The 27,821-nt window shown below is 39.7% G+C and overlaps 1 protein-coding gene across 3 annotated transcripts in view; it reads left to right on the top strand.

Moving 5' to 3' along the window:
• Window positions 1-27,821, top strand: part of brd4 (bromodomain containing 4) — a 76,086-nt gene that overhangs the window by 41,634 nt on the left and 6,631 nt on the right. For all 3 annotated transcript variants that reach the window (XM_039685692.2, XM_039685691.2, XM_039685689.2), the window contains 12 exons: window positions 10,264-10,633; window positions 12,503-12,640; window positions 12,732-12,867; window positions 15,284-15,648; window positions 15,732-16,097; window positions 16,191-16,319; window positions 18,223-18,444; window positions 18,600-18,820; window positions 18,969-19,348; window positions 22,467-22,577; window positions 22,689-23,075; window positions 25,496-26,197. In XM_039685692.2, the coding sequence (XP_039541626.2) occupies window positions 10,394-10,633; window positions 12,503-12,640; window positions 12,732-12,867; window positions 15,284-15,648; window positions 15,732-16,097; window positions 16,191-16,319; window positions 18,223-18,444; window positions 18,600-18,820; window positions 18,969-19,348; window positions 22,467-22,577; window positions 22,689-23,075; window positions 25,496-26,197 (3,397 nt within the window). In that variant the 5' untranslated portion in view covers window positions 10,264-10,393. The remainder of the gene's footprint in view (window positions 1-10,263; window positions 10,634-12,502; window positions 12,641-12,731; window positions 12,868-15,283; window positions 15,649-15,731; window positions 16,098-16,190; window positions 16,320-18,222; window positions 18,445-18,599; window positions 18,821-18,968; window positions 19,349-22,466; window positions 22,578-22,688; window positions 23,076-25,495; window positions 26,198-27,821) is intronic.

The following is a 27,821-nucleotide window of genomic DNA, read 5'->3' as shown; positions in this document are numbered from 1 at the left end:
AACGTCCTCTGTGGGTGTGTGTGTGTGTGTGTGTGTGTGATCGCTCCACTTTCACTGCATTCACAACAGCTCATTTTCATGTTGCTGGTACAAGACAGTTGGCGTGTGTTTTGTCTCACATTGGCTTGTGAATTTCCTGATGTGTTTGTTTAGTTTGGGAGCTCTTCCGTGTCAAACCGTTTGACGTGGTGAATTACTAGGTGAATTCAAGAGGCCTCGTGGGCTTCAAAGGAAAGTTCTGGGCAAATACTAGTTGAGCTGTATCAACATGCATGACATAATTTTGGAAGCGTCAACCTCATTTAATTGCGGTAATGTGCGGAAACCCAGTGTTTGACATGGTGATAATCTCTGTAATGTAAACACACTGGTGCAAACAGCCTATGCTTTTTGATGAACGAGATATAAGCAGCTGTAGGCACATTAGGTTAGGTTACTTTTATTCTACCCATTGGTAAATGTGTTTACAGTGCCATGGCATTCAATCAAACAACACATGAAGACAAGAAAATAAATACTCATACTTAGTAAAGTGCTCTCAAGAAAGTGCTCTTAAAACATTATGATCTTTCTAAAATCATAAAAGCCCTAATACAACATTTTCGAAAGACCACCTCCTTAACGGTCAGCAGTTGTTGGTAAACTACCATTGACAGTTGTGTGCATGAAAGATAATATACAAAGTGAAGCTAAATACTTTTTTTTTTAATGCCACGACCATGTCAAACAGAAATTGCATATATATATACAGTATATTAGGACTGGGTATTGAGACAAATTTCACAATTCGATTCGATTTCGATTCACAAGCTTGCAATTCGATTTCGATTCAATATCGATTATTTTGGATATCAGTTACAATAAATGGCAATTTTTCTCAAGGGAATCAAATATGTAATATGGTGTATATATTTAGCAAAATGCTCCTCTCTGGAGTTATTTTTTTCTAGCTGACTAACGAGTTTATGTGGGTTTTCTGAGGTAAATATGACGATACATGACATTGATTGCAAGCTGTTTAACTGACGTCTTTCCACGGTTGAAATGCTGATTGAGCGAATCAGTGTGACATGATCCGGATTTCGATAAGTTGTACTCAATCTTTTAACACACTTTCAGATGCTCATTCATGTTTATTTGGCGCTGTAACTGGTATTATTAAGCCGGAAGAGAGATCAGCGCTGCTGCTTCTCTTGAGCTGCGCCAGAGCGATCTCACGCCACAGCGCCAAAACGATATATATATATATATATTTTTTTTTTTTTGGATGCGCGCAGCCGCGATACAATGTCCCATTCATTCAAATGAAACAGGATGACTAATTTAAGAATCGATATCGGTTCGTAAATCGATATTTATTACCCAGCCCTAATATATATATAACATGAATGAACATCAGAAGGTATGTTGAAAGATACTGTAAAATTGAATCTGTATCATGTCTCATGTCATCGCTCACGGTTTCAGCCTTGGAAATGTCAGAACAAGTTTCAAAAGAAGTTTCATTTACCTCAGAAAAGTCAGCAACAAAAATGAGCTCTGAGGACCATTTTGCTAAATATGGGCTATGCATTATTGCATAATTCATATTGTACTTAACCTGTTCTTCAATATTTAATGATTTTATGACAGCCGCCATTTAAATGTTTATATTTAAAAGCGAGTACTGTACCTGATAGACCCCAATTAATCCATATAAAATCATAAATGTAATTGAATCGTAAGCTTGTGAATCGATTCGTAAACTTTGTCAATGCCCAGCCCTATTATTAATGTATACAGTCCAAATGCAATATCTTGCTGTATTGACTTGGAAAATTGTTAAAATACTGCTTTGAAAGCATTTCTTGAAGGCTTAAAAATGTTTTGATGTTAACATTTGATTTTTAAAATAATCACTTAGTGGTTTTCAGACATTTAATCTGTTGTCATGTCCATGTATAATTACAAGGATACCAGACGTGGTATCCTATATTAGAATATCACATCAGTAAGAGTGACGTTTTCCCGTGCACAAGTGTGATATTTATGTTATACAATAGTTAAATAAAAAATAAATTGACATTGTGTGTTAGTTTTTAGACAATGTTATCAATATTGTTTGTTTTCCCTTTATTTCGCCGACTAGAATTTTAAAATGAAACCGTAGCAGAGTCTCAATGCAACAGACAGCGATGATCTCTTGAAGGAAATCTGCGTTTTGAACGAGTCATTTTAACGATTCAATCACTTGCTTCTTTCCCATTTGAACAAATCGGTTGAATGAATGACTCCCTCAACTCGCTTAAGACGGCGATTTACCTAATGGCGGTTTTAGTTTCATATTAAAAGTAAAACGTTAAAATTAGAAATCATTTCACATTTAAATATTGATTTAAAAAAAAAAACCTTATACCTTGATTTATGCAATTGTAAATGGGGTGTATATTTTAATGCCACTTCTAATGCTGCTTCTGCGTCACCTCTGCACTGCAAAGATGGATTTTTGATTGAATGATTTAATTTGACTGCTAACAGTGGTACTGTATAATTATTGTGTAATTAAATATTATTGTATAATTACTGTATAATTGACATAAAACGTGATGCATAACTCTAAATAAGTTTAGAAAGTTTTAGGTGTAAATGCCCCTGGAAATCAATTTAAGGTGGCAAATATTGCACATTAATAATTTCTGTCACTGCTGTGAACTGACCACTGCATAGAATATGAAAAATATAAATATCTCCGCGAGTCTGCTGTCAACAGGCCTAAACCAGCCATGGCACCAGCACAAAAACACAATCAGTAAAATATCAACTAATTATTATCAACGAAACGTTGAAAATATCGAGATATATTGTTGTCAATATTGCACACCCCTAATGTATGGTATTAATTTTGATTTCTTCAGGTCTTAAATAGGTCTTAAAAAGCCTTAAATTTTACTTTAAAAAGTGTGCAGGAACCCTGATTAAAAAACATAACTATATATAAAATTACATCTAAACGTATTAAAGTTTGGTTTCAAAGACGGGAGGACAGTAAATTTTGAAGACTCTGCCATAATCCCGTTTTCCTTCGCTTTAAATCTCCCCAACCGGAAACTGAAGAGAAGACGTGCGTCAAATGCGTAACTTATGCGTGCTTATGCTTACTTATGCATAACAGTTGCTTCATTTGTGATTTTAAGTAGTTTCACTTCATTTTTTCAGTATTCTTTAAATAGAAAGTTAAAAGAACAGCATTTATTTCTAATAGAAATCTTTTTTTAATGTTATAAATGTCTACGGTCACTTTTCAATTTAATGCATCCTTACTGAATAAAGGTATTCAGTTTTTTAAAAATCAAAAAATCAAAAAAAAACTTAACATCAAACTTGTGACCGAGAGTGTAATTAGCTCAGCTTTGTGTGTTACGTATCCATCTATATGAGTTCTGACTGGATTTTTAGGGAGGCTCTGGAAATGTTTCCCTGCAGCAGTGAGTGAGTGTTCATTTACTGGTAACAGGCAGCTTGGCATTCTTTCCTGAGTAGTCACGCTGGCAGATCGTCAGCTCCCTCTCTCTGAGTCTGAGTGAGCTCTAGGGTTGATATAGTGGTCATGTGATCTACCAACTGTTTCTCTCGTCACCATGTGAGTCATCAAGAATGCGGTTAGTCAGACATAAACAAGTGCTTTGTGTGTATACAGATACGTTTAGACTTGGAAAAGAAGCGAAATGCATGGCAACCTGAATATGTCGTGTCCGAGGGCCTGCAGGGTTTTTTAGCTCTGCCCCGGCCTGCCCCGTTTTGGTTGCGTTTCCTCCATAGTTCGGGGTATTTTTAGCTGTGCGTGTACTCGTGGCCTTAGGCTGAAGATTATTCTTGTGCTCTTTGTGTGCCGACTTGCACATGATGTTCCCCATTACGGAGCTGAAAGAAGCAGTGAAGTGAACTCCCACATCCTGAGCCCTCCCGAGACCCGCACCATGAAGGGAAGTGGATGCTGGTGAACCCGCAGACCCACGCATCGGCTACAGGCACTGCCAGATCTAAAAGAAATATATTTACCCTCAAGCGCTTACACTTGAACACTTTCTCACACACATCCTGTGTCACAGACTGTTGCCCAATACCAGGGATCTTCACGCCAAAGGGGACGATTAGCATCTTGTAAATGATTAGTCTCGTGGCGTGCTTCAGAACACTCTGACTGTCCTTGTCTGAGTTTTGACAGCTCCACATTATAGAATAGACTCAGTGTCCCCAAAATGGGCCATTCTGACATTGAGTTAGGCCGTTCATGTGATGCGTGAAAATTTGTGTGGTTTTAAAGAGGTTTGTGTGGATTATTGTATATCTGAGGGGAACTGAAAAAGTTTCTTCACACCATTTAATGCACTTCATATTCTAAACATCATTTACAAAAATTGTAATTGACTTCATTTCGATGAGTCATTCTAAACAACAGTGCACTGGTAGTGGTTTATTTTTCTCAACGTCACTCAAAAATCTTCATTTAAGGAGTTGACAGGAGTTTTAGTTAGGGGTGTGCACGAATATTCGAATTTTCGAATATTCGATCTGTAATTATTATTCGAAAAATAGAATACTATTAGAATTTTACTACGTTGCTTTGCCGGCCATAAATGCAGCGAGTCCATGATAAATCTTAAGCGCTAACTCGCCGTTATAATTAAATGTACTGGATGGCGCGTGGAGTGTTTGAGATATTGAGCTTCAAAGTTTTTGCATTCCATATAGGAAAATGTGTATGGGGAACAAGTTTCTTTCAAACATAAAAATAACAGGGACCCTAAATGTACAAAACACATCACATAATGTAAATAAATTGTCACAGAATAAGAATATGTGAATAACTCAATTTTGACAATGTCAGATGGAACCTTATAATTCCAAAGGGACGAAATGTTGTCGTGTGCCTCGCGAAGTTTGGAATTACTTGAAAATGATCTTACTAAATGAAATTACTTTTTGATCAAATTAATTAATCTGAGTTATATCATCGCCACAATGAGAAATCGCATGAAATCCAAACAGTCGAATGAGGAAAGATGGCTTTCCATCACTGCATCACGACTGCAGGTAAGCGCAGCTGCACCCCGCGTGATCCAAGATGTTGACTTAGCTAATAGCAAAATGATTTTGAGACATATACTGCCTTTAAGTTTCGTTGAGGGAGGCCGGTTTAAGAACAGAAAATGCAAAGTGCTGTTAGAAACTTAGAACACCGTTCTCTTTGCGTCTCTGAAACGTCTGTCAGCAAAGCGCCTTTTCTCACTCGAGCATAAAGTGCTGGCGGCGCCCCTACATGTAGATATTGTTTTTCTCAACATAAACGTGAAATGTTTTGTACGATATCTGGCGCAATCTGTTTTTATTAGGCTTTATTATTTTTCGCTTGAGCATGCTTTTAATAATGCTTTTGTTTTTTTTATATATAGTTTACACAGGCCTACTGTTTATTGTTTTCAACTAAAAGAAAACTTTAATATATATTGTAAGCTTGTTGTGTATATTGCCTAGTTGTAAGCTTGTACAGAAATGGTGACAAAAATGTAAAAAAATTTTACTTAAAAATAACGTATTTTTCGTTAAACGTCATTTAAACAAACAAATATTCGAATATTTGATTTTTATGAGCCCGATTATTTGAATGTAATATTTTTGAAAAATGCCCATCCCTAGTTTTAGTGCATGTAGCTGTGTGTATATATATATATATATATATATATATATATATATATATATGCATAGAAATCTAGACGCACCCTAGCGGCAGCAAAAATTATTTCGCAGCCTGTGTAGTCTAGCAACTCTCCAGACGTTTTAGCTGGAAAAACCGAACTCTGGTCAGGCCAATCACACCGTGTATAGGGTCGGCGGGCTGGCTTAACATAATGAGGACAGAGTTGCGTTGGTTCACTGCTAACTTAAAAACAAAGAATGGCTGCTGCTGGCGAACAGCTGTCTTTCGATAGCGGTCTTTTGACCGCTACTCTGGATGATTTGAACTTAAGCTTTTCTTGAAAATGGCACTTGAGTCATTTTTTTTTTTAAAAGATGTGTTTAGAGTTTTGCCAGCTGGATACGGTAAAAGTTTAATATATCAACTCGCTCCGCTGGTGGGAATCCGCATGGGACTAAGTCGTCACCTTCTTTGTTGCTCTGATTGGTTGTAGCGCTATCCAATTGTGTGCAGAGAGAATTTGAAAGACAACTGTTTATCCCACTCCTCGGATTGAGCCCTGGCAATGAGTTCCCAGATCTAACATCTTGATGATATATATATATATATATATAAATATTAAGGCTGTCAGTTTAACGCGTTATTAACGCCGTTAACGCAAACCCATTTTAACGGCGTTAATTTTTTTATCGCGCGATTAACGGTCTTTTTGTCCTAGTATACTTTGTAGTTTTTTTACATGCGACATGCGTCCTGATCCATTTCGGTGTCTCACGCTCGTCATCCACTCAAAGCCGGCTCGCAAGCCGAAACGTGTGTGTGTGTGTGGCGTGTCTGTTGTTTTGTTTACGGTCTAGATCCGCTTGCGCTTTGGTCGAAGAAGCAACAAAACGTCCTCGTGTGGCGCAAGCCATGGAAATGAATGGGTTTCAGAGCGCAGCGCGAGGACGTTTTGTGCCGCACACACTCGTTTCAGCTTGCGAGCTGGCCAAGTAGTAACGTTACGTTATGCCCTATGATTCTGAATGGAAAGTTTAATTTTAAAAAGTTGCCATATTGTCCCATTGACAAGACCAAGTGATCTGTGTGTGTTTTATCGTTGTGAACTGAGCTATCATCATGATGGCCAAGCAAACACACACACACACAGATGATGCGAATTCTCCGCCCCCTCGCCAATATTAGGGTCTCGTCAGTATTTCTTTCACGCTTTTATTGATAGACAGTGTTACATTGTGTGAGAGATTATTTATAGGCTATATGTTAATGTGAAATTGAACACTATTCCAATGTTATTTTCAATAATACTTTTTCCACTTTTCCATATTGATAAGAGCATTAAAATGAGAAAAAAAATAATGTAACAAAAAGAAATCAAGAGACATTTAGAAGATAAAAATGTGCGATTAATCGCGAGTTAACTATGACATTAATGCGATTAATCGCGATTAAATATTTTAATCGTTTGACAGCACTAATATATATATATATATATATAGTGTTTGTGTTTAAGAAATTGCTTGTTTGTAATTTGGTGAGATGCTGCATTTCTTTTGTTGATTTGTTTTAATTTTATTGTTTTTATCCCAGACATCTTTCATTCTTTTTCATTAGTTTGTGAACCCATGATCTACTTGTTTCTGCTAGGAGTTTTTCTCTGCCACACCACTGAGAAATTAAGTCGTTTTATACTCAAATTATTAGTTAATGGGTCTGCTTCAGGAAAAAACAAGCATGACGAATTTTGTATAAATAGTAATTCTTGTGTAAACTGTTGCATGATGAGTTCGGTGCAGCGGTTTACATAAGGACGGTTTTATGAACAACTTACAGGTTTGTTTTGCTAAAGTTTCACGATTGTGACCCAATGAATGGCATGATTTAAGGGTCTAACAAAAACTAAAGAGGACATGAAATGAAGTGTTTCAAAGTGAGAGAACACTTGGCAGCTGCTGTGCTGTAAAATCATTATAACACTATTGTTTTTATTACAGCCAGAGCTTCTGTACATTTAAAGTCTACCACCTTTTTATTGTCCGACCTGCAGCGGTTCAACCGCAGAAAAGTACACTGGAGGGCACTTTAAGCCTGGGTCCCTTTTGCCTCATCTTGCTGTAGCAAATTCTGCTTATTTTTGCTAAGTCTCAGTCATTTTGAATGATTCAGGAATGGAAGTCACCGTGGACTCATCGTGACTGAATACATTCTGCTGTATCATGTTTTATGAAGACTTGACAGGAGACAGAGCAACTGTGCCAACGAGTCACTACAACTCTTGTGTGACTGTGAGATGCATGCTGCAGGGGAATAGCAGTCTGTCCACACATTTTATCAGATGTCATAACACGTTCCTCTGATGATCCTGTTTTCTCATTTTTTTAAGCACAGAAACGTCCAGTTTCGCTCTGAATGATCCCATTCTGATTATTTACGGCTGTCTAAACCTGAAACGTTTTTCAGTTGACTCACCCGAGTCATGCTTCCAGCAGTAGTTATGATGTTTAAAGGTTCCTCTTAAAGCCGTGAGCCTGTTGAGAGATTAAATACAAGGCTCTTGAGAGCCGTATGAGGTCATGTGAGGTTTCATTAGCAGGAAGTGTAGTTGCGGGGATTGCCAGATTGCCGGGGCAGTGGTGGGTGTGTGATTACTAGAAAGGCAAAGACATTTTGGTCCTCCTTTGGTATCAATTACCCGGCTGACCTTTAACATGCTTCAATCGAAAAACAACTGGCTGAGGAGCAGGAATTGATTGTTGAGGTGCAGGATGGTCTGCGGGAACAAATACGGTTTCAACATAAGCTGTACTCTGCCACATTACTCGGAGGCTTCGTTCGGTCATGGGGTCACCTGGGCAAGTCGTGTTGATGGGCTCACACAATGCACTTCATCTCTCTCTTTCCCCGACTCGAACACAATTATCTGATCATCTTGCATGAGCAAAGCACTAGTCATCGCTCAGCTCATAGTACACTGTGGTGTATTTTTAGATTAAATCATACTGTTAGTCATAGTTTCATGCAAATTTGCAAGCTGTATGGCCTTAAATTGTAAAGCAACATGTAATTTTCTTTGTCAATTTCAGTAGTTGATACCAGTGCCAACTTTTGCTGTCGTCACTACAGATTGTCAAAACTTCATGTATTAATATTCAAAGTAGTAAGCTTTGGATTTAAGTCACCAGTTACTAATAGAAAAAAAGCACAGTAGATGTTTTGGGTATCAGCAGAACTAAGTATTCAGGTTTTAACGTTAAAGTCAGCATGAAATTAATATTTTAAATGCATGTTATTGGTCTTTTTGTTTTTGATCTCGTCATTTTCAATCGATCTCGCAGCTCAATCTTCCTGTGAAATGACAGATTGATCTATGGTGACGTGTGTCAAAGTTCTCCAATCATTTCATCCACTTAAAGGAGTAGTTCACTTTTAAAAACACTTTTGCTGATAATTTACTCACCCCCATGTCATCCAAGATCCACGTCATTCTTTCTTCAGTCGAAAAGAAATTAAGGTTTTTGATAAACATTTCAGGATTTTTCTTCATATAATGGACTTCAATGGGAACCAAACGGTTCAAGGTCCAAATGAGAGTTTCAGTGCAAACTGTTCAAAGGGCTTTAAACGACACCAGATTATGAATAAAGGTCTTATCAAGCGAAACGATCACTCATTTAAAAAATAAATTAAAAAGTTTAAGTTTTATAAGCTCAAATGGTCGCCTTGCTCTGTTTTGTGATGAGCATTCATGAATCTCCTGTTCAAACTCGTTCATTAAACTGAACAAATCTTTTTTCGAGTCATGACTCGAAGGGTCCTAGATAAGACCCTTATTCATCTTCTGTAATCATTTAAAGCCCTTTGAACAGTTTGCACTGAAACTGTCTTTTGGACCTTGAGCCGAGCCCATTGAAGTCCATTATATGGAGAAAATCCTGGAATGTTTTCATCAAAAACCTTAATTTCTTTCCGACTGAAGAAAGAAAGACGTGGACATCTTGGATGACATGGGGGTGAGTAAATTATCAGCAAAAGTTTTTTCAAAACTACTCCTTTAAACTCTGCCCCTTTCTTACAATCAACTGCAAGCTCACATTCAGATCTGCCTCAATCGAGTCAATAACCCATGCAAAGAAGCAAGTCCTCTCCCTATGTTTTGTGTGTATCTTATTGGTCACATGCTGCCAAAAGCATTAGTGAACGGCTGAAATTACTGGTCAACAAAAAGGTGGCATGTTTCTGCAGATTACTGTAAATTTGATCACAGTACACATTAATACCTGTGACACATTTGGCTACACTGCACCTTCTTGAAGCAGTCGGGTCCTTTAAAACTCAGTACGGGTCCTTTGAAAGACGTTAATGATTCAGACCACATCCGGGGATAATTCGAGAATCCACGGGCAATTACTTAAGCAAACATGAAGCATTTGAATAATGGGGGGGGGGGGGGGGGGGGGGGGCAGAGAGGATGTGTGCGGATAGTTAAGTGTAATTGAGATGATAGTGATGATTACAGTGATGGATCTGATGCAGATGGCATCGATGTAAATTAAAGAGCTAATGACTATGATTTGCTTCCTTCACAGAGAGTCCAGCGAGGAGTGCAATGGAATTAGCGGTGCTCTCCCTGTGGAGCCCGCGCCTGGCTCGAGACTGAACGAGTGGTGTCCTGCCCCACCCCCTCCCGTCCCTCTGCCCCCGATCCACCCCTTCATTATGGGAGACGGCCTGGACGCAGTGCAGATGTCGGGGAGCAGCAGCAGTCAGGGGCAGCCCTCGTCCCAGGCCCCTTCCCTCTTAAACCCCAATCCCCCAGAAATCGCCAACCCTACTCGGCCCAAGCGTCAGACCAACCAGCTGCAGTACCTGCTTAAGGTGGTGCTGAAGTCTCTTTGGAAGCATCAGTTCGCTTGGCCTTTCCACTCTCCTGTTGACGCCATTAAGCTAAATCTGCCTGTGAGTGCTCTACATCCATTTACAGTCGTGTCATGTCTGTGATGAGCAGGTCCTGTCAGACAGTGATGTTTACTGCAGTTCTTTAGCCACTCGAATGCTGCTAGTTGTCATGCTGGAGCGGGTCCTCTGTCTGATGATGTGCGATTTTATTCTCTGTGCTACGGAGTATGTTGCTACTAGGGCTGGGTATTGACACAAATTTCACAATTTGATTTGATTTCGATTCACAAGCTTACAATTCGATTCGATTTCGATTTGGGATATCAGTTACAATAAATAGCAAATTTTCTCAAGGGAATCAAATCTCTTAACTAATGCTGTGAACTATGGGAGTCTAGTTGTAGCCTACGAGGCTTCATTAGCCTAATATGAAGGTAATAATTAACTGTTTTGTAGCTACAAACACTTAAATTACACTTTTATTTATTTTTATAAGAAGATTATATGTAATTTATACCATGGTCTGGGTGAATACTCGATTCTGATTGGCTGCAGGGTGTCCGTTAAAAAGTGATAGAGGACACCTAGTGAAGTAGTTCTGGTGAAACTGCCTGTTTACCATTCGAAATTAGTAAATAAATGCGCTGCCTACAACAGCTGTGAGTAACCATAGCAACAGGCAGTCAAAGTATCCGTTAACAATTTGCTCTATCAAAACAAACATCTAACGTTAGTTAGATATTACATAGCCTACTAATACAACAATGAGCGACTTCGTTATTTCTTTTAACATTTATGGGGAATATGACAACTTTGACGACTGGGATGCTGCTGAAGAAAGAAAAAATGTAAATAAAACGGAGTAACATCGCAAAGAAAATTACACCGTTGCTGCTCTGAATGAGACCCTGCGGGAGTTTTACGCAGCAGTCCAGACAACCGGCAGGAGGAGAGTACAGCGTTTCAAGCCTAAGAAGCCTGTTTGATTAATTGTTTTATGTGTAATTAAAAAAAATAACAACTATGCCTACCTTTGTGTTTCATGAAAAAAAAAAATGCAGTTTTGAGCCTGAAGGGATACGAGCTAAGCGGACTATAAATATCTCCGGTTGCTAGATAAACCAGGCGAGTTATTATTTGTAAAAACTTGATTTAGCCTAATATAAACTAGCAGCTAATGTTTTAAAAATGTTTTATTTGGCAAGTGACCATGGTATAAGCGGGTTAATGCCCTTCGAGGTGTCCATTGTCAGGTTTTAATGGACTTCGGCGGAGGCAACCATCCTCCGCTGAAAGATGCTCATTCATGTTTATTTGGCGCTGTAACTGGTATTATTAAGCCGGAAGAGAGATCAGCGCTGCTGCTTCTCTTGAGCTGCGCCAGAGCGATCTCACGCCACAGCGCCAAAACGTTATTTATGTTTTAGAATTTCTTAAGAAAATGGACGTAATTTGAAAATTGAGACTTTTGTCATATCAATAGTAACAAAGGACAAAGATTATTGCGATTTTTTTTTTGGATGCGATACAATGTTCCTTTCTTTCAAATGAAACAGGATGACTAATCGATTCTTGAGATTTAAGAATCGATATCGGTTCGTAAAAATGAGAATCGATTAATATCGAGAAATCGATATTTATTACCCATCCCTAGTTGCTACATAACCTTCTCACAAATAAAACGCATCAATTTACATTTTGTAGTTATCAAGCTATTGTGGGTTTTTGGATAGACTTTATATATTTTCTGACAATTACAGGGTTAAGACTGTAGCCTGACTATTTAAAGTTGAAATTCAAATGGCCCACAGTCAAAAATGTCCTCGATTGAAAGTCTCAAAGCTGCTTGCTGTTATTATAACATCATGAGGCCATTATGTTATGGATTGTGATGCGTCATGCTGACTTTTTGTTACCAACTCTCCGTAGGACTATTACAAGATAATCAAAAATCCTATGGACATGGGAACAATCAAGAAACGCCTAGAGAACAGTTTCTACGTCAATGCCCAAGAATGTATTCAAGACTTCAACACCATGTTTACTAACTGCTACATTTACAATAAGGTACTGGTTCACGTCTCTGCTGCCATCATTCACAATGGACTGAAGTGGTGTGATTGGCCATGTGGTTAATGGTATGTGTCGCCCCCTGCAGCCTGGGGATGACATAGTCTTAATGGCAGAAGCGCTGGAGAAGGTGTTCCTCACCAAGATTTCAGAGATGCCCCAGCAGGAGATCGAGATGACCGCCTCATCCGGCAAGGGTCGTGGCCGGGGCAGGAGGGAGCCAGGTATTAATCTCATACTCTCTCTTACTTGAGGGCCACTCACACTGCTGCCCTTTTTACGTGTCCTACTTGACTCCTGTATCAGCCAGAAGGTCATCTGGGCTTCACGGTCTTAATGTCTCTGCACATTTGCATTAACTTCGGTGTGCATCACCTCAAATCTCCAGCCTTCATTTGAACTGCTGTCAGTGCCCTTTTATCCTGAATGGTGTGATAACTACAACAGAAATGCTAGGTTTACAAATCTCAGATAATCAGATGACAAAACTGCAGTGTGCACTTAGAATAAACAATGTTGTTGTCAGCTGGTGTGGACACTAATATAGAGGGTATGCGCGTGACGTCACCGGAGTCTATAGTTGCTCACAGTAGCCATGTTTCCATTGACACGTTTTTATCCGAATTAAGTGATATCGAATGAAAAATGCCTTATGGAAACAGTAAAATTCGATGAAATTTCATGAAAATCGACTCAAATGAAATGCGTTCGGTCTCATCGGATTTTCTCTTGATCGATATACGGCTAATGCGATAAAAGCTGATGGAAACGTTATTTGCCGAATAAATAATGAATTGCGATTAAGTTTTATGTCCTTTTATGGTTGCAACACGTCAGAAGACGAGTTCATTTCCGGCCAGTCTGTTTGCGCACACGTGGCGGATGTTAACAAAGACAGATGTAAGTGGACAAAGCAAAAAGATGCTTCAACCAAAGGGTTTCCGTGAACCACGATCTCCCAGAACTGATGGAGCGCTGTCGTTCCCAAACCACAGTCACCTCCGCTGTCGTCGGGCATTTACGTGCATCGCATCATCATAGCAATGTTTATAGCGTCGTTGTTTTCTTAGGTTAGTTTTGCTTGTTTTTACGTGGCTTGGTTGAATTGTAATGTATAATGTGGTCTGTTATTTCTTGTTAACAGACTGCGGCGCTGCTAGTATAACACACATTTACTTGTTTATAAACTTGCCATGGATGCAGTTCAGAGACGGAACAGACTATTTTCTTTAGCAGAAGCAATACTCGTTTTTAAATCAATAAACTCGTTTTTTTAAGTCAATATTTTGTGTCAAATTATTGATTTATTTATTTATTTGGTTGATTTATATGTAATAAGCAGGATAATATATAGCGAGGCGGTTGTTATAGCGAATACAACCCCTTCAACAACCACCTCGCATACATTATCCCATACGTCGCTATCAGCTGGCACATAAGCATTATTAGGCTTCAACTTGTGAAATATTGATCATTTGATGGTAGATGGCGCGATCCGTTTTGTCTAACAAAACTTTGTTCGCAAAAGTTTGCTTGAATGTTGTTCGATTCAGTGCGAAAATGAATGGAAACACCTTAAAATGTCTCAAATCAATTCGATATACCAATTTGATCGCAAAACAGCATGTGACGTCATTACGTACAGGTTTTTATTCGCTTTAAAGCCGTTGGATGGAAACACACTTTCACCAGCTTTATCCATTCCGCATGAGTTTTTTTTTAACAGAACTTCAGATAATTCGATTGACAAGTGGATGGAAACATGGCTAGTGAGTGGCAAAAAGACTGAGCGGCTGTATTTGTTGTTAGTGTGAATGTCGCGAAAAACAAACACAACACGTATAAAGTGGGAAAGAGCTTTGCGATTGACTGTACAACTAGATTTGACAAAAAATCGGAGGTATATTTTTACTGATTGCTATAGAAAGAGGAGCAAATGGACAGCTGCAATTCACAAAAACAACTGGACTCCAGTCAGCGAAAGGTGGATTTGCAGTTATCATTTTGTGTCAATATGCTGAATTTAGGTGTAAAACCATACCCATATATTTTGAATTGTTAATTATATATATTAACAACTCATCAATTATATATTTATCATAGCATATTCTGCATTATTGAATGTTTTTTAATAAACACTGACCAAAAAAGTTTTAGGGCTGGACGATATGATGATAGGCTATATGTAACACTGATGTAAGTGATCACCCGCATTTAGACCTACCTATATTGTATTTATATAAAGCATTCACAGGCAATTTTGCTTTATGTTTAGGTATATATTGCTTTTATTTCCCTAGTGTCGAACATAAATGTCAGGCAAACATAAATGTCAGGCAACACGATTCCTGGCTGCATGTCAATATCCATGGATCACTGGATCTTTAGTAAGTTGTAAGGAACACAACATTGAGTCCAACATTTAGTTTAAATTGATAAAATTGTTCGTTTTAGTCGCATTTTCGCAGTTTCCCCTATTAAATCCAGCCACGCGGCAGATCTTTTGCCACTCAGTCAGGCTGAGGGGGGTCGTTCCGGCGGGAAAGTGACGTCAACGCATTCCCTCTATTGTCATCGTTATCTGTGTGAATGTGAACTGGCCTTAATTCTTTTGTGTTCTCTCTTTCTCTACATTATTAGACATAAACCTGAAGATTGGGCCTGTCCTTGAGTCTTCGCCCACAATCCCTCAAACACGTGGCCTTTCCGGTCTTGCCCCTGGGCCACAAACGAGAGGACCACCACTGGGTCCGCCTACTTTACCTCCCCAAACTGCCATGCAAGCCTTGCCCTCTCGAGTGCCCCCTTCGCTCCCTTCGCTCCCTTCGCTCCCTCCCCTCGCGCCTCAATTAGGGCCACCTTTTTCTTTGGGCCCCACTGACTGCAACCCACCGGCCCCCATCTTGACGGCTGTGCCTCCTCCCACCCAAACTGCCCTGCCGCCCGTGCACATGCAGCAGAGCACTGCTCCTATTCTACAAAGCCCCATCCCAATGCCTCCCAAAGTAAGTTGGCCCATAACATTCAACCATAGTGTCAATCTTTGTTTTTAAGTTGTGTCAATTGCAGTACAATTTTTCACCCGCAGCAGAGAAAAAGTCAGAAAAGGAAAGCAGACACCACGACACCTACGGCTAATGACCAGCTGAGCGAGTCCTCGCCCGCCGAGTCAAAGTCAGGGAAGACCTTGCCACGCCGGGATAGTACACGACCAAGCAAACTACCCAAAAAGGAGGCACCGGACTCCCAGCACCATGGGACAGTCGCCCCTGGGACCCACAGCCCCAAGCAACAAGAACAGTTACGCTACTGCTCGGGCATCGTAAAGGACATGTACGCTAAGAAACATGCAGCATACGCTTGGCCCTTCTACAAGCCGGTGGATGTGGATGCTTTAGGGCTGCACGATTACCATGACATCATTAAACATCCCATGGACCTCAGCACTATTAAGGTGAAAATGCAGTCGCTGGATCTAAATCGAAGGACGAGCCTTGTTTGCTCTCCTTGCTTATTTGTTCAGTTTTTTTTTTCTTTGGTTGTGCAGGACAAGTTGGAAACCAGGCAGTACAGAGACGCTCAGGAGTTTGCAGCGGATGTGCGGTTAATGTTCTCCAACTGCTACAAGTACAACCCTCCAGACCATGAAGTGGTGGCTATGGCACGCAAACTGCAGGTACACGGACACCTGCAAAAGACTTGCATGACTCGTTCTTTTTTTAGTCTGACATCTAGTCTGCTTGTCAATATGTACTTTATTTTTGTAAGTGGCTCGCAATAGACCATGTCGAAAGTCATCATTACACTGCAAAGGTGGCACGGGAGCTGAATCGGACATGGCATGTTTATTTATTCACACACTGACTGTTTAATGCTGCTCAAAGGTAGCATAATGTAAATAGCCTACATTTTATAAAGTATAAAACAAAAACAGGAGCTCATTAAAGGGTAGGGCTACAATATTAGGACAAATATCATTGTCAATTATTTTTGTTTTTCACTGGTCAATTTTTTAGATTTTGGGCTATTTGTAGTCAATAACATGTCGTCTTTCAGACTTGTGCTGAAAAAAAGTCCAAAATACACATTTAAGTCTTTATTTTACTACACTTTGTCGGTTTGCGTGCGTTTCGTCTAAATGCTCCGTGATCGCGATCCGCACCCTGTCATCGCACACACCGTTAGAAATCGCTCTCTCTCTCCTCTTCAATGCTGTCGGATCCAAATATCCATTTCCTGTTTATCTGCAACCAATCATGAAAGTAAAATGGGCCAATCCCGTAAAAATCTTTAAAGTCCGTTTTCTCAAAATTAGGTTTTTCTCACACTTCTAGTGACGATTGTCCACTTCTGTAGCACCTACACACGACAAACTTTACAGCTGTTTTCCTAATTATATTGTGAAGGTTTGTTCAGAGGGATTTGTTGATTATATCATTCTTGGCCTGATTTATATGTCATTTTATGCCTAAAAATAGGGTGGAAATCTATTTTTTAAGGCTATTTGCAGTATTTTCTGATTTACAAAAGGAGATATTCATAATCCCCTCTGAAAATGTCTTTTCATTGAATATATCAACAAAATGCAAACATAATGGTTAGATTTTTCACTTCAAAATATATGCAAATTAGCACATATTTAATTAGATATAGCCTGATTAGCGTATTTAAATTAAAAATTACTAGGGATGCACGATATATCGGCCAGCATATCGGTATCGGCCGATATATGTTCATTTTTAATGTTATTGTTATCGGCCTGGTAAGAAAATGTGGCCGATATATTAAAGCCGATACATAATGTATTATTCCCTTCAGCTGAGACACTTGTTGAGCACTGTTTATGTTTTTGAATTGCTTGAAATATGATTGAAATCTCTTCAAAAAAGGAAAATCTGGTTCGGGACAACATGAGCAACGCAAATCTGTCATATCGGCTATACAACACTATATTGAGAACATCATAATAATTGTGCGCTTGGGACATGGATTTAATTGTGAGACTTTTGTATTTGTAATCAGGCTCTCAAAATTAGATAAAAATTTGGATTTAAGTTTATCGGCCGATATATCGGTTATCGGCTTTCAAATGCAAATAATTATCGGTTATTGGTATCGGCCAAAATTTTCATATCGGTGCATCCCTAAAAATTACAGAAAACTTGCAATACATTTTTTTTTTCTCCTTTTTATGCGAGTAATCAAGTTTCATGGTGACATCTGTAAGTTGAAATTTTTGTCCTATTCACCTGCAGTGTCTCGCCTTAATGTCAATTTAATAAAATAAAATTGTGTTTGCTGAAACACTTTCACATTTCACTTTAATCGGGGCTGTCATAATAGATTTTGTTTAATGGTGTAGGGGGTGGGATTTATTTTTGGAGTTTTTTTTTTTGGGTTGTATTTCTGCCACAAGCCGCTGTTAATTTCCTAATTGACAGTGAAGTGTGGAAGTGATTTAGAAATATTCCAGAAAAATTCAGGTGTTCATTATAGAAACTATATTGTTATAATTTAATTTCTGAACTCAGAAAAGAGTCTTCTACTAGAAGATCCTCAAAAGTTCTCTCTTTCTGTAGGATGTGTTCGAGATGCGTTTTGCTAAAATGCCCGATGAGCCAGAGGAAATGCTGGCACCTGCTCCTGCGCCAGTGCTCCACCCGGCTCCTGTAAAGACACAGCCGCCCATGGGCCCTGCCTCGTCCTCAGACAGCTCCAGTGATTCCTCATCGGAGTCCGACTCCTCCACGGATGACTCTGAAGAAGAGAGAGCCCAGAGGTTAGCAGAGCTTCAGGAGCAGGTGAGTTAGATCTTCTTTACTACTTGGCTTTTGCCAGCACGTCCCTGAAGACCTGGCCGAGAGATCGGTCACTATAGATATTGTGGATGTAGATGTGATGCTTTCTACTAAGAGACTGTAATCTCTGAATTTCTTGTTTCTGCTTTGTTGCTTAGCTGAAAGCGGTTCATGAGCAGCTGGCTGCCTTGTCCCAGCCTCCGGCCAGCAAACCAAAGAAGAAAGAGAAGGAAAAGAAGGAAAAGAAGAAAGACAAGCACAAAAGGAAAGCAGCAGTCATGCCTGCACTAGAGGAGATCCTGGAGCCGCCTCCTGCCCTCAAGGTTCAAGCAAAGCCTAAGAGCAAGGACCCTCTTCCTAAGAAGCCCAAGAAGTTGAGGTGGGCTGAGACATTTGATTATTGCAAACTCATTTTAGGCTAGGTTTAATTGCTTTGATCAATTTGGTGATCCTTAGAGTTTTTTGTTCAACCCTTTAACTGTTTAGTCATGGACAATGAGATGTTCTTGTCATCTTCTGCTCTATAGCAAGAAGGAGGGAGGTGGTAAGGCCAGTCGCTCCATGGCTCCCCCAGGCGCGGCCCCACCAATCCTGCAGCCTGTGGTAGGCCTGGATCCTGAGGAGGATCTGGGTCTGACTGGTGGAGCCGCAATGGCAGGCATGGCTGCTGGAGAGAAGTGTAAGCCCATGTCCTATGAAGAGAAGAGACAGCTGAGTCTGGACATTAACAAGCTCCCTGGAGACAAGCTGGGCCGTGTGGTCCACATCATCCAGTCCCGCGAGCCCTCGCTCAAGAACTCCAATCCCGACGAGATTGAGATCGACTTTGAGACGTTGAAGCCTTCTACGCTGCGGGAGCTGGAGAGATACGTGTCGTCTTGTCTTCGCAAGAAGAAGAAGCCTGTCGGTGAGTGATCAAGAGCATCGCTTTCTTTTAACACAGAGGGATGCAAACGGTTAATCGATTAATTGTCGACAACAATTTACTCGATTAAATAAAATTAATTGCCGGCTAATTGAACATTGCGAACGTGACACGATGTTCTCACGCGAAAGAGCTGACACAAACTTGAGGCGGCAAAAAAGAAACCAAACATGAGGCGGTCAAAACGGCGTGGAGTGCATCGATATTGACTACCAGCTATACAGCGTGCTAACCTCAAACCCAGCTGTAATCTAAGGCTACGTCCACATTAATCCGGGTACATTTGAAAACGGGGTTTTCGTTTAAAAACGCTCTCCGTCCACACTAGCGTTTTTAGGCGTTTTTCGATGTTTCAGTGTGGATGAAAAACTTCTAAATTCACTTTACTGCGCATGCGTGAAACTTCACAAAAGCTCACTGAGATGATACAGATGGGAAAATAAATAATAATGTTATCGCACAATAACAGGATAATTTTATTTGGCAAAATATCTCACCATCACGGATCGAATTCAGTCACCATATGTTTTGTCTAAAACGCAACTGCTCTCCTGTTTTGCTGCAGGACAGCAAATGTGAGTACATTATCAGTCATCTTTGCAGTACTGAGCTATGAAGAATAGCACATATTAAGTAACATAGAAAGTAACATATTTTAGCAACAGTGTAAAAATGAATAACACATAACAGGCACAATACCGATAATCATGAATATCTATTGGTACTACATGGATCACATGACTAAACTTACGTCATCGTTTTGAAATACCTCCGGTTTTACTGTCCACACTACAACGTGAAACCTGCGTTGTTGAATTTATCCACTTTGGAGAGCGTTTTCCAAACGATACGTTTTTGTTGACTTAAAACGGCGTCTCAGTACGTTTTCAAACGAAAACGTATTAGTGTGGACATGGCCTAACAATAACTTCGCTCATACCTGTCAACACTCCCGTTTTTTAGCTGTATCTCCCGGTTTGTTATTTTTCCTGGGAAACTAGTCTGTCTGTCACACTTTCATACATGGTGTGTTCACTTCACATAGACAGCAAAAGTGGTGTTCGAGGCGCACGGCACATACAGTATAGTTCAACAGAGCGCGCAGCCCTTAAAGGGTCCACACCTTATTTTCACTCGTTACAAGTTGTATATTTGAGGTCCCCCTCCACCTATATTATAAGTGCTGCTGCTAATGTTTCAAGTTTTTTATACAAGTAGTTTACAGATAGATTATTATATGTAGGATTAATATAGTGTAGGTATGATAAGCCTTACCTATATAGATTTTTATTTAAAATGGATTTTATGATGTTTAATGTTTCACATGCAACAGGTGAGACAGTGCACAATTATTGAAGTATTTTAGTTAGTGATCGACCGATATATATCGGCCGGCCGATATGTCGGGCCAATATTTGCGTTTTTTACGTGTATCGGAATCGGCCGATACTGCGTTCGCTGATAGTTTTTCCCGGCACAGAAAAATTTACTTTTTAAGTACAAATTTACTTTTTAAGTTACTTTTAAAATGAAGTACAGTGTGCACTGTGCACTTTATTATGCTAGTTGCTACTGTGTTGCTATTTCATTTATGCTTATTTATTTTCAGCACTGAAAATTTTCAGTGCTTTTTTTTTTCTTTTTTTTTTCAACCTCATGTTTTTAATATTTGTTACATTGTTTATCTACTTGTTCTTGTTCTACCTCACGTTTTTACTATTTGTTAAATATTGTTTTTTAAAGTTAAATAAATGTTACTTTTGTTAAATCGAGACCTGAAACATTTGTTAACATCATGTCATTTTTATGAAGTAAATTTAGCGAGCAAAATGTTTCGGCTCCAAATATCGGCTCAAGAAAATCGGCAGCCTGTATCGGTCATCGGCTAAGGCTGATGGGAAAAAAATCGGTATCGGCACTAAAACATCCATATCGGTCGAACCCTAATTTTAATTTTCTGTGCATAATTTATTTTGTAAAACTACATAAATGCCATTATTCTGTGAAGTATCCCAACTGTTACAATAAAACATCAATTGAGCAATATAACATGCATTTTTATTCAGTATATAAGCAATAATTAGCTTTTTATGTAAAATAGGCGCTTATCAGTTTATCGTTAATCGATCGGTAAGGTTGATCAACTAATGATTAATGAATTAATCGATAATTTGCATCCCTAGTTTACACCCATTAATGTCGGCCTCTCGTGTCAACCACAAGTACTCAGTTGGATCAGATGATGTATGGCTGTACCTACGTAGACAAAAACTCGTTTTGCATGATTAGGTGGCCCTAGAACAGGGGTTTCCAATCCTGCTCTTTAGTTTGAGCTCCAACAGACCTGCTTGGAAGTTTCTAGTGATCCTGAAGACCTTGATGAGTTTAATTAGGGCTGGAGTTAAACTCTGCTGGAAGGTGGCCCTCCAGGAGTAGGATTGGACACTCCTGTCCCAGAATGTAGTCTGGGACACATTAGCATTGACCTTTCTAATGTGACGTGTCCATTTGAGTTCCTCACGTGCACAGAAGATAGTTTTGAGTAATTGCAAAACACAAGCTACGGTTACATGCACCCAATCTGTAAGATCGTTTTAAAAAGCCTTTACGCAAACACCTCAGTCGAGCCGTTTGAGTTGATCTGAATGAAATTTCGGTCACATTTGAAGGGCTGGTGTAATAATCTGAATCCGAATCTGATTAAAAAAAAAAACTTGTGCTCCTGCACAGTGACATGATTTTATGTGCCACAAGTTTACATATGACTTTATCTTACGAATGTGCTTATGTTTATTTACATCTCGCGTCTTTAGAGCTGGTCAGTGGAGGAGACTGAATAGTTACTACGTTTTTTTTCAAAAACGTTTAGAATACATACGAAGATGAAACAAAGATGTAAATCAGGGTTATACAAACAGAATTTTTGGAATCTGAAATCAGACTGGTTTTAATCTGAATTATGAAAATTAGTGCATGTAAACATCATTGGATCCTTTTTACACTTGGTATTAATGTCCATCACAGGTGATGCAACATGGACAGCATTAAATACAAGTGTCTACAAATTCAAATTGGTTATTTATTGTGTAACATCCTTTAGTCCCAGAGAAGACCATGGAGGCAATGAGTGTTACAAAGACAAAAGGCTCATCATCCGAGTCGGGCAGCAGCAGCGAGTCCAGCTCCTCAGAAAGTGAAGACTCAGAGACAGGTGAGCCCTGCAGCTTGATAACGTCTGACCAACTGGTCTTCTAATGCGTTTGCTATGTGAAATGATCCAAGAAGCTGCAGTACATAAAGAATCTCCTCTTCCCAAACTCAGGGGTGGCGCCTAAGCTGAAGAAGAGAGTGAGGGGTGAAGGAAAGAAGGCTTTTCACCAGGCGGTGTCTCTTGGCATGCCTCAGCCACAGGTTCCCCATCAACCCCTGACCCCTGCACTGCAGCCCAGCGCTCAGCTGAAACCACAACAGCACCCCTCTCCCGCCACTTACATGCCTCCTCCCGTCACGGCTCTGGAGCCCTCGCAGCTCCTGGAAAACCCCTTTGACCCTCTGGCCCACTTTGGCCAGCCCATCATGCACCTTCCCCACCACGCAAATGACTCGTCCTCCCCTGCGCCGCCTCACCTCAACGCTCACCCTCCAGGAGGCCAAGTGTCACCTGAGACGCACCCGTTCCTGAACCAGCATCCCATCCTCCCATCCCCAGGTGAGTGGAAACTTCCTGTTTATTACATCAATGTATTGTCCTAACCTGGTTTGATGGAACATATTTTTTTCCAAATGTATCAGGTCAAAATTGCATTGTTGAGCGAAAAGAAAACCGATAAGTTGCATCTGTGTGGTGGAAATTCAAATATAAGATTAAAGTCAAGCCCACTCGCTAGTAAAATTATCAAACCAAATTTATTTCTGAAAAAAAATCAAACTCAGGGTGAAATCGCCCGCTCCCCATTGAAATGAATGGCATCGTGTCACTTTGTCGCTTGTAGTGTGAAACGGGGCTTTAGAGAGCTACAAAGTGAGCTCCAAGCAAACCAGTCAAATCATTTATTTTTTTTTAGCAAACTAAGACTTTCTAAATTCGTTTGATAAACAAAAGAGCAGATTATCATTAGGCCTTGTACTACTTTTTATCATAAAAGTACATTTTCCGACATTGAGATTGCATAATATGAATGCCCACCTGGCCTTTGTGAATAATATCTTATCTGACTCCCTGAACTCTCCCCGGCATAACTGACCTTGACAGCAGAAAGAATCATTATTCTCAAATCTCTTCTCACAGCATTTGTAGATTAATTTGTACGGCATGACCTCCGTTGAGCAGTGACATGCTTGAAACCTTCAATTAAAACCCTAATGTTCTTAAACAGTTTTTTTAACCATTACTCCTTTACTACTCCCTCTGTCAGAAACATCTTAAAAATGTTTGAAAACCGGTTTTCACTGGTTACACACAAATGACATTTTTCTCATGATTAACTAGTATTGATTGAATACATATTAGCAAAAAAACATTTTTCTTGTATAAGAAGTGTAAAATAGTAAATAAAATGAAACTTTTACAAATATTTTAAAGTGTAAACATGAAAAAAAAAATTCTTATTTTTTCATTTATATATATATATATATATATTAGGGCTGGATATTGACACAAATTTCACAATTTGATTCGGTTTCGATTCACAAGCTTGCAATTCGATTCAATATCGATTATTTTGGATATCAGTTACAATAAATGGCAAATTTTCTCAAGGGAATCAAATCTCTTAACTAATGCTGTGAACTATGGGATTCTAGTTGTAGCCTACTAGGCTTCATTAGCCTAATATGAAGGTAATAATGAACTGTTTTGTAGCTATACAAACACTTAAATTACACTTTTATTTATTTTTATAATAAGATTATATGAAATATAAACATTTAAATGGTGGCTGTCATAAAAACTTGCCAGATTTATTCAAATATGCATTAAATATTGAAGAACATTAAGATTATAATGCATATGTAATGTATTTGTTAAATATGTTATTTTTTCTAGCTGACTAACAAGTTTATGTGGGTTTTCTGAGGTAAATATGACGATACATGACCTTGATTACAAGCTGTTTAACTGACGTCTTTCCACGGTTGAAACGCTGATTGAGCGAATGAATCTGTCATGATACGGATTTCGATAAGTTGTACTCTATCTTTTAACACACTTTCAGATGCTCATTCATGTTTATTCCGCGCTGTGACTGATCTCACGCCACAGCGCCAAAACGTTATTTATGTTTTGGAATTTCTAAAGAAAATTGACCTAATTTGAAAATTGAGACTTTGTTTCATATCAATAGTAACAAAAGACAAAGATTATTGCGTTTTTTTGTTTTTTTTTTGTTTGTTTTTTGGATGTGCGCAGCCGCGATACAATGTTCCATTCATTCAAATGAAACAGGATGACTAATCGATTCTTGAGATTTAATCAATTAATTTTAATATTGAGAAATTAATATCAAGATTAATATTGATTAATATCATGAAATCGATAGTTATTACCCAGCACTAATATATATATATATATATATGAAGAGTTCAGATGCAAAAGCCTATAAGTGCCATTTGAAATTTTCTTCTAGAATAATCATTTTTATCAAGCTTCTGTATTTAAGTTCAGTAATTTCACTTAAATGGCAATTAATAGGTAATCTTCATTGTCAGTTAAGTGAAATTACTGAACTTAAATATACAAGCTTGATAAAAAGGGTCATTTTAGAAGAAAATTTCAAATGGCACTTAGAGGCTTTTGCATCTGAACTCTCTTTATATATATATATATATATATATATATATAGTGGCTTTCATAATACACATTTATTATAAACTCCAAACTTAACTTTAAAGCGTAACTGAAAAGTAAGACTCAATACCCCGCGACTAGTGGGGGAAGTCCATCTGTTCTATTGGTTCGACACCTATTGCCAGGCAGTCACGTTGTCAAACTGGTTCAAAATGCATGTCAAATTCTCTGATTAGCCATATTATTCTCTTTATGCAGCATTTTGTTTTATTTGTAAGTATTGTTAAAAAATTGCCGGCGATCTATATTGACGTCTTCCTTTTTCTATATTCGTTGGTTTACAGCCCTGCACAACGCAATGCCCCAGCAGCCTTCACGACCCAGTAATAGGGCAGCCCCACTACCTCCTAAACCTCCTCAGCAAAGCACGCCCCAGCAGCAGCAGCAGCAACCCCAGCAGACCCTGCCCCAGCAGCTCCAGCCCCAGCAACCACCTCCGCCCCAGCACCACCTCCCTCCGCATCTCCTGCACCCTCCACAGCAGCTGCGCCAGCGGCCGCTCTCCCCTCCCACACTCACTCCCCAGGGCCTGCTCTCCTCCCAGCCCCCACAGATGCTGCTCGAGGACGACGAGGAGCCCGTTCCCTCCATGACCCTGCCCATGTACCTGCAGCACCTGCAGCCCAACCGCCTGCAGCAGCAGCCGCCGCCGACGTCACTGATGCAGTCTCTGCAGAGCAGGTCGCAGCAGCCGGGACAGCCGTCTCTGCTGCAGTCGGTGCAGGTTCAGTCTCAGCTGGGACCCCCGCCGCAGCTCCCCGTTCAGACTCAAGCCCAGCCCTCCCCGCAGCTCTCGCAGCACCAGGCCAGACACATGCAGCACTCGCAGCAGCTGAGCTTCTCTCAAGGCCCGGTGCAGACCACGCAAACGCAGTCTAGTCAACACAAGGTCTCCATGCCCTCCTCGAAAGCACAGCAGATCATCCAGCAACAGCCGCAGCAGCATCACTCTCCACGTCAACACAAGTCCGACCCCTATAACTCAGGTAAAACAACCCCCTTACAGAAAATAGCTGTCTATTAAAGGGTTATTTCACCCAAAAATGAAAATTAAGTCATTATTTACTCACCCCCATGCTGTTCCAACCCCGTAAGACCTTCGTTCATCTTCGGAACACAAATGAAGATATTTTTGATTGAATCTGAGAGCTGGATCAGTCCTATAGACTGCCTAAGGGACTGGCTCTTGACGGCCCATAAAGTCATTAAAGAAAAGGTTTAAATATTCCATGTGCCTACAGCGGCTCAATTATGCGTTTATCAAGCGACGAGAATACTTTTTGTGTGAAAAAAACATAAATAACGACTTTATTCCACTATTCCATTACTTCCTTATGGGCGCATGCGCGAGAACTGAGACGAGGACGTTCTCCTTCGACTACTTTTTGTTACCGGCTGCTCACCGCTTAGGAGTTTTACCGCCCCCTACCGTATAAAATGATGATCCATATATAAGGCGCTCCGGATTATAAGGAACACTGTCGTTTTTTGAGAGGATTAAAGGCTTTTAAGTGCACCTTATAGTGCGGAAAATACGCTAATTGAAAAACGTATGTACAGCGCGCATCTTCCTCTGCTTGTAAACAGAAAGTTTTACACTTCCAGCTATATCAGCACATCATCTTATACGGTAGGGGGCGGTAAAACTCCTAAGCGGTGAGCAGCCGGTAACAAAAAGTAGTCGAAGGAGAATAACGTCCTCGTCTCAGTTCTCGCGAATGCGCCCATAAGGAAGTAATAGAATAGTCGAATTAAGTCGTTATTTATGTTTTTTTCACACAAAAAGTAGTCTCGTCGCTTGATAAACTTATAATTGAGCCGCTGTAGGCACATGGAATATTTAAACCTTTTCTTTAATGACTTTATGGGCCGTCAAGAGCCAGTCCCTTAGGCAGTCTATAGGACTGATCCAGCTCTCAGATTCAATCAAAAATATCTTTATTTGTGTTCTGAAGATGAACGAAGGTCTTACGGGGTTGGAACAGCATGGGGGTGAGTAATTAATGACTTAATTTTCATTTTTGGGTGAACTAACCCTTTAAAATATTAAGCTATCAATGCTGTTTTGGTTTTGAATGGTGTAACTCTTCTAGCAACTATTTACCACATTGTTCAGAATGTAAGACTGTTTTTATTTTCTCTTAGAAATACATTTGAAAAACCAGGTTCGTCTTATATTCAGGGTCTAGACTTTTACATGTCGATAATACACCCGCAACAATACTGCCCTGCAAAGCTAAAAGACAGTAACTACGCAGAGTGCAGAACTGAGGAAAAAGGGCTTTTTGCAGTTACTGTACAAACGACTACCATTTTTCTCCAAAACGACACGCATTTAAGATAAGATGTTTTGTCACATAACAAAGGATGCCTTGAATGTCATAAAAATGGTAATAATTAACGTTTGACCAAAACTGCAGTTACTTCCTTTTTGCTTTGTAGGGCAGAATAGGTGGTGGCAAAAAACGTGTGCCGAGAAATACGATGTCAGATTGGAATGTTAGAAGATCACGAGCGCAAAAAGACAACCTTAAAAAATAGCTTTGTGTGTCCACCAAAGCGTTTGTAGCCAGCTGAAAACACCAGACACTCTGCTGAAGACGCCGTGCT

Source organism: Pimephales promelas, chromosome 3, assembly GCF_988280905.1.
Source record: "Pimephales promelas chromosome 3, fPimPro1.hap1.1, whole genome shotgun sequence".
NCBI classification, from domain to species: domain Eukaryota; kingdom Metazoa; phylum Chordata; class Actinopteri; order Cypriniformes; family Leuciscidae; genus Pimephales; species Pimephales promelas.
This window is presented reverse-complemented; position numbering and strand designations above follow the sequence as displayed.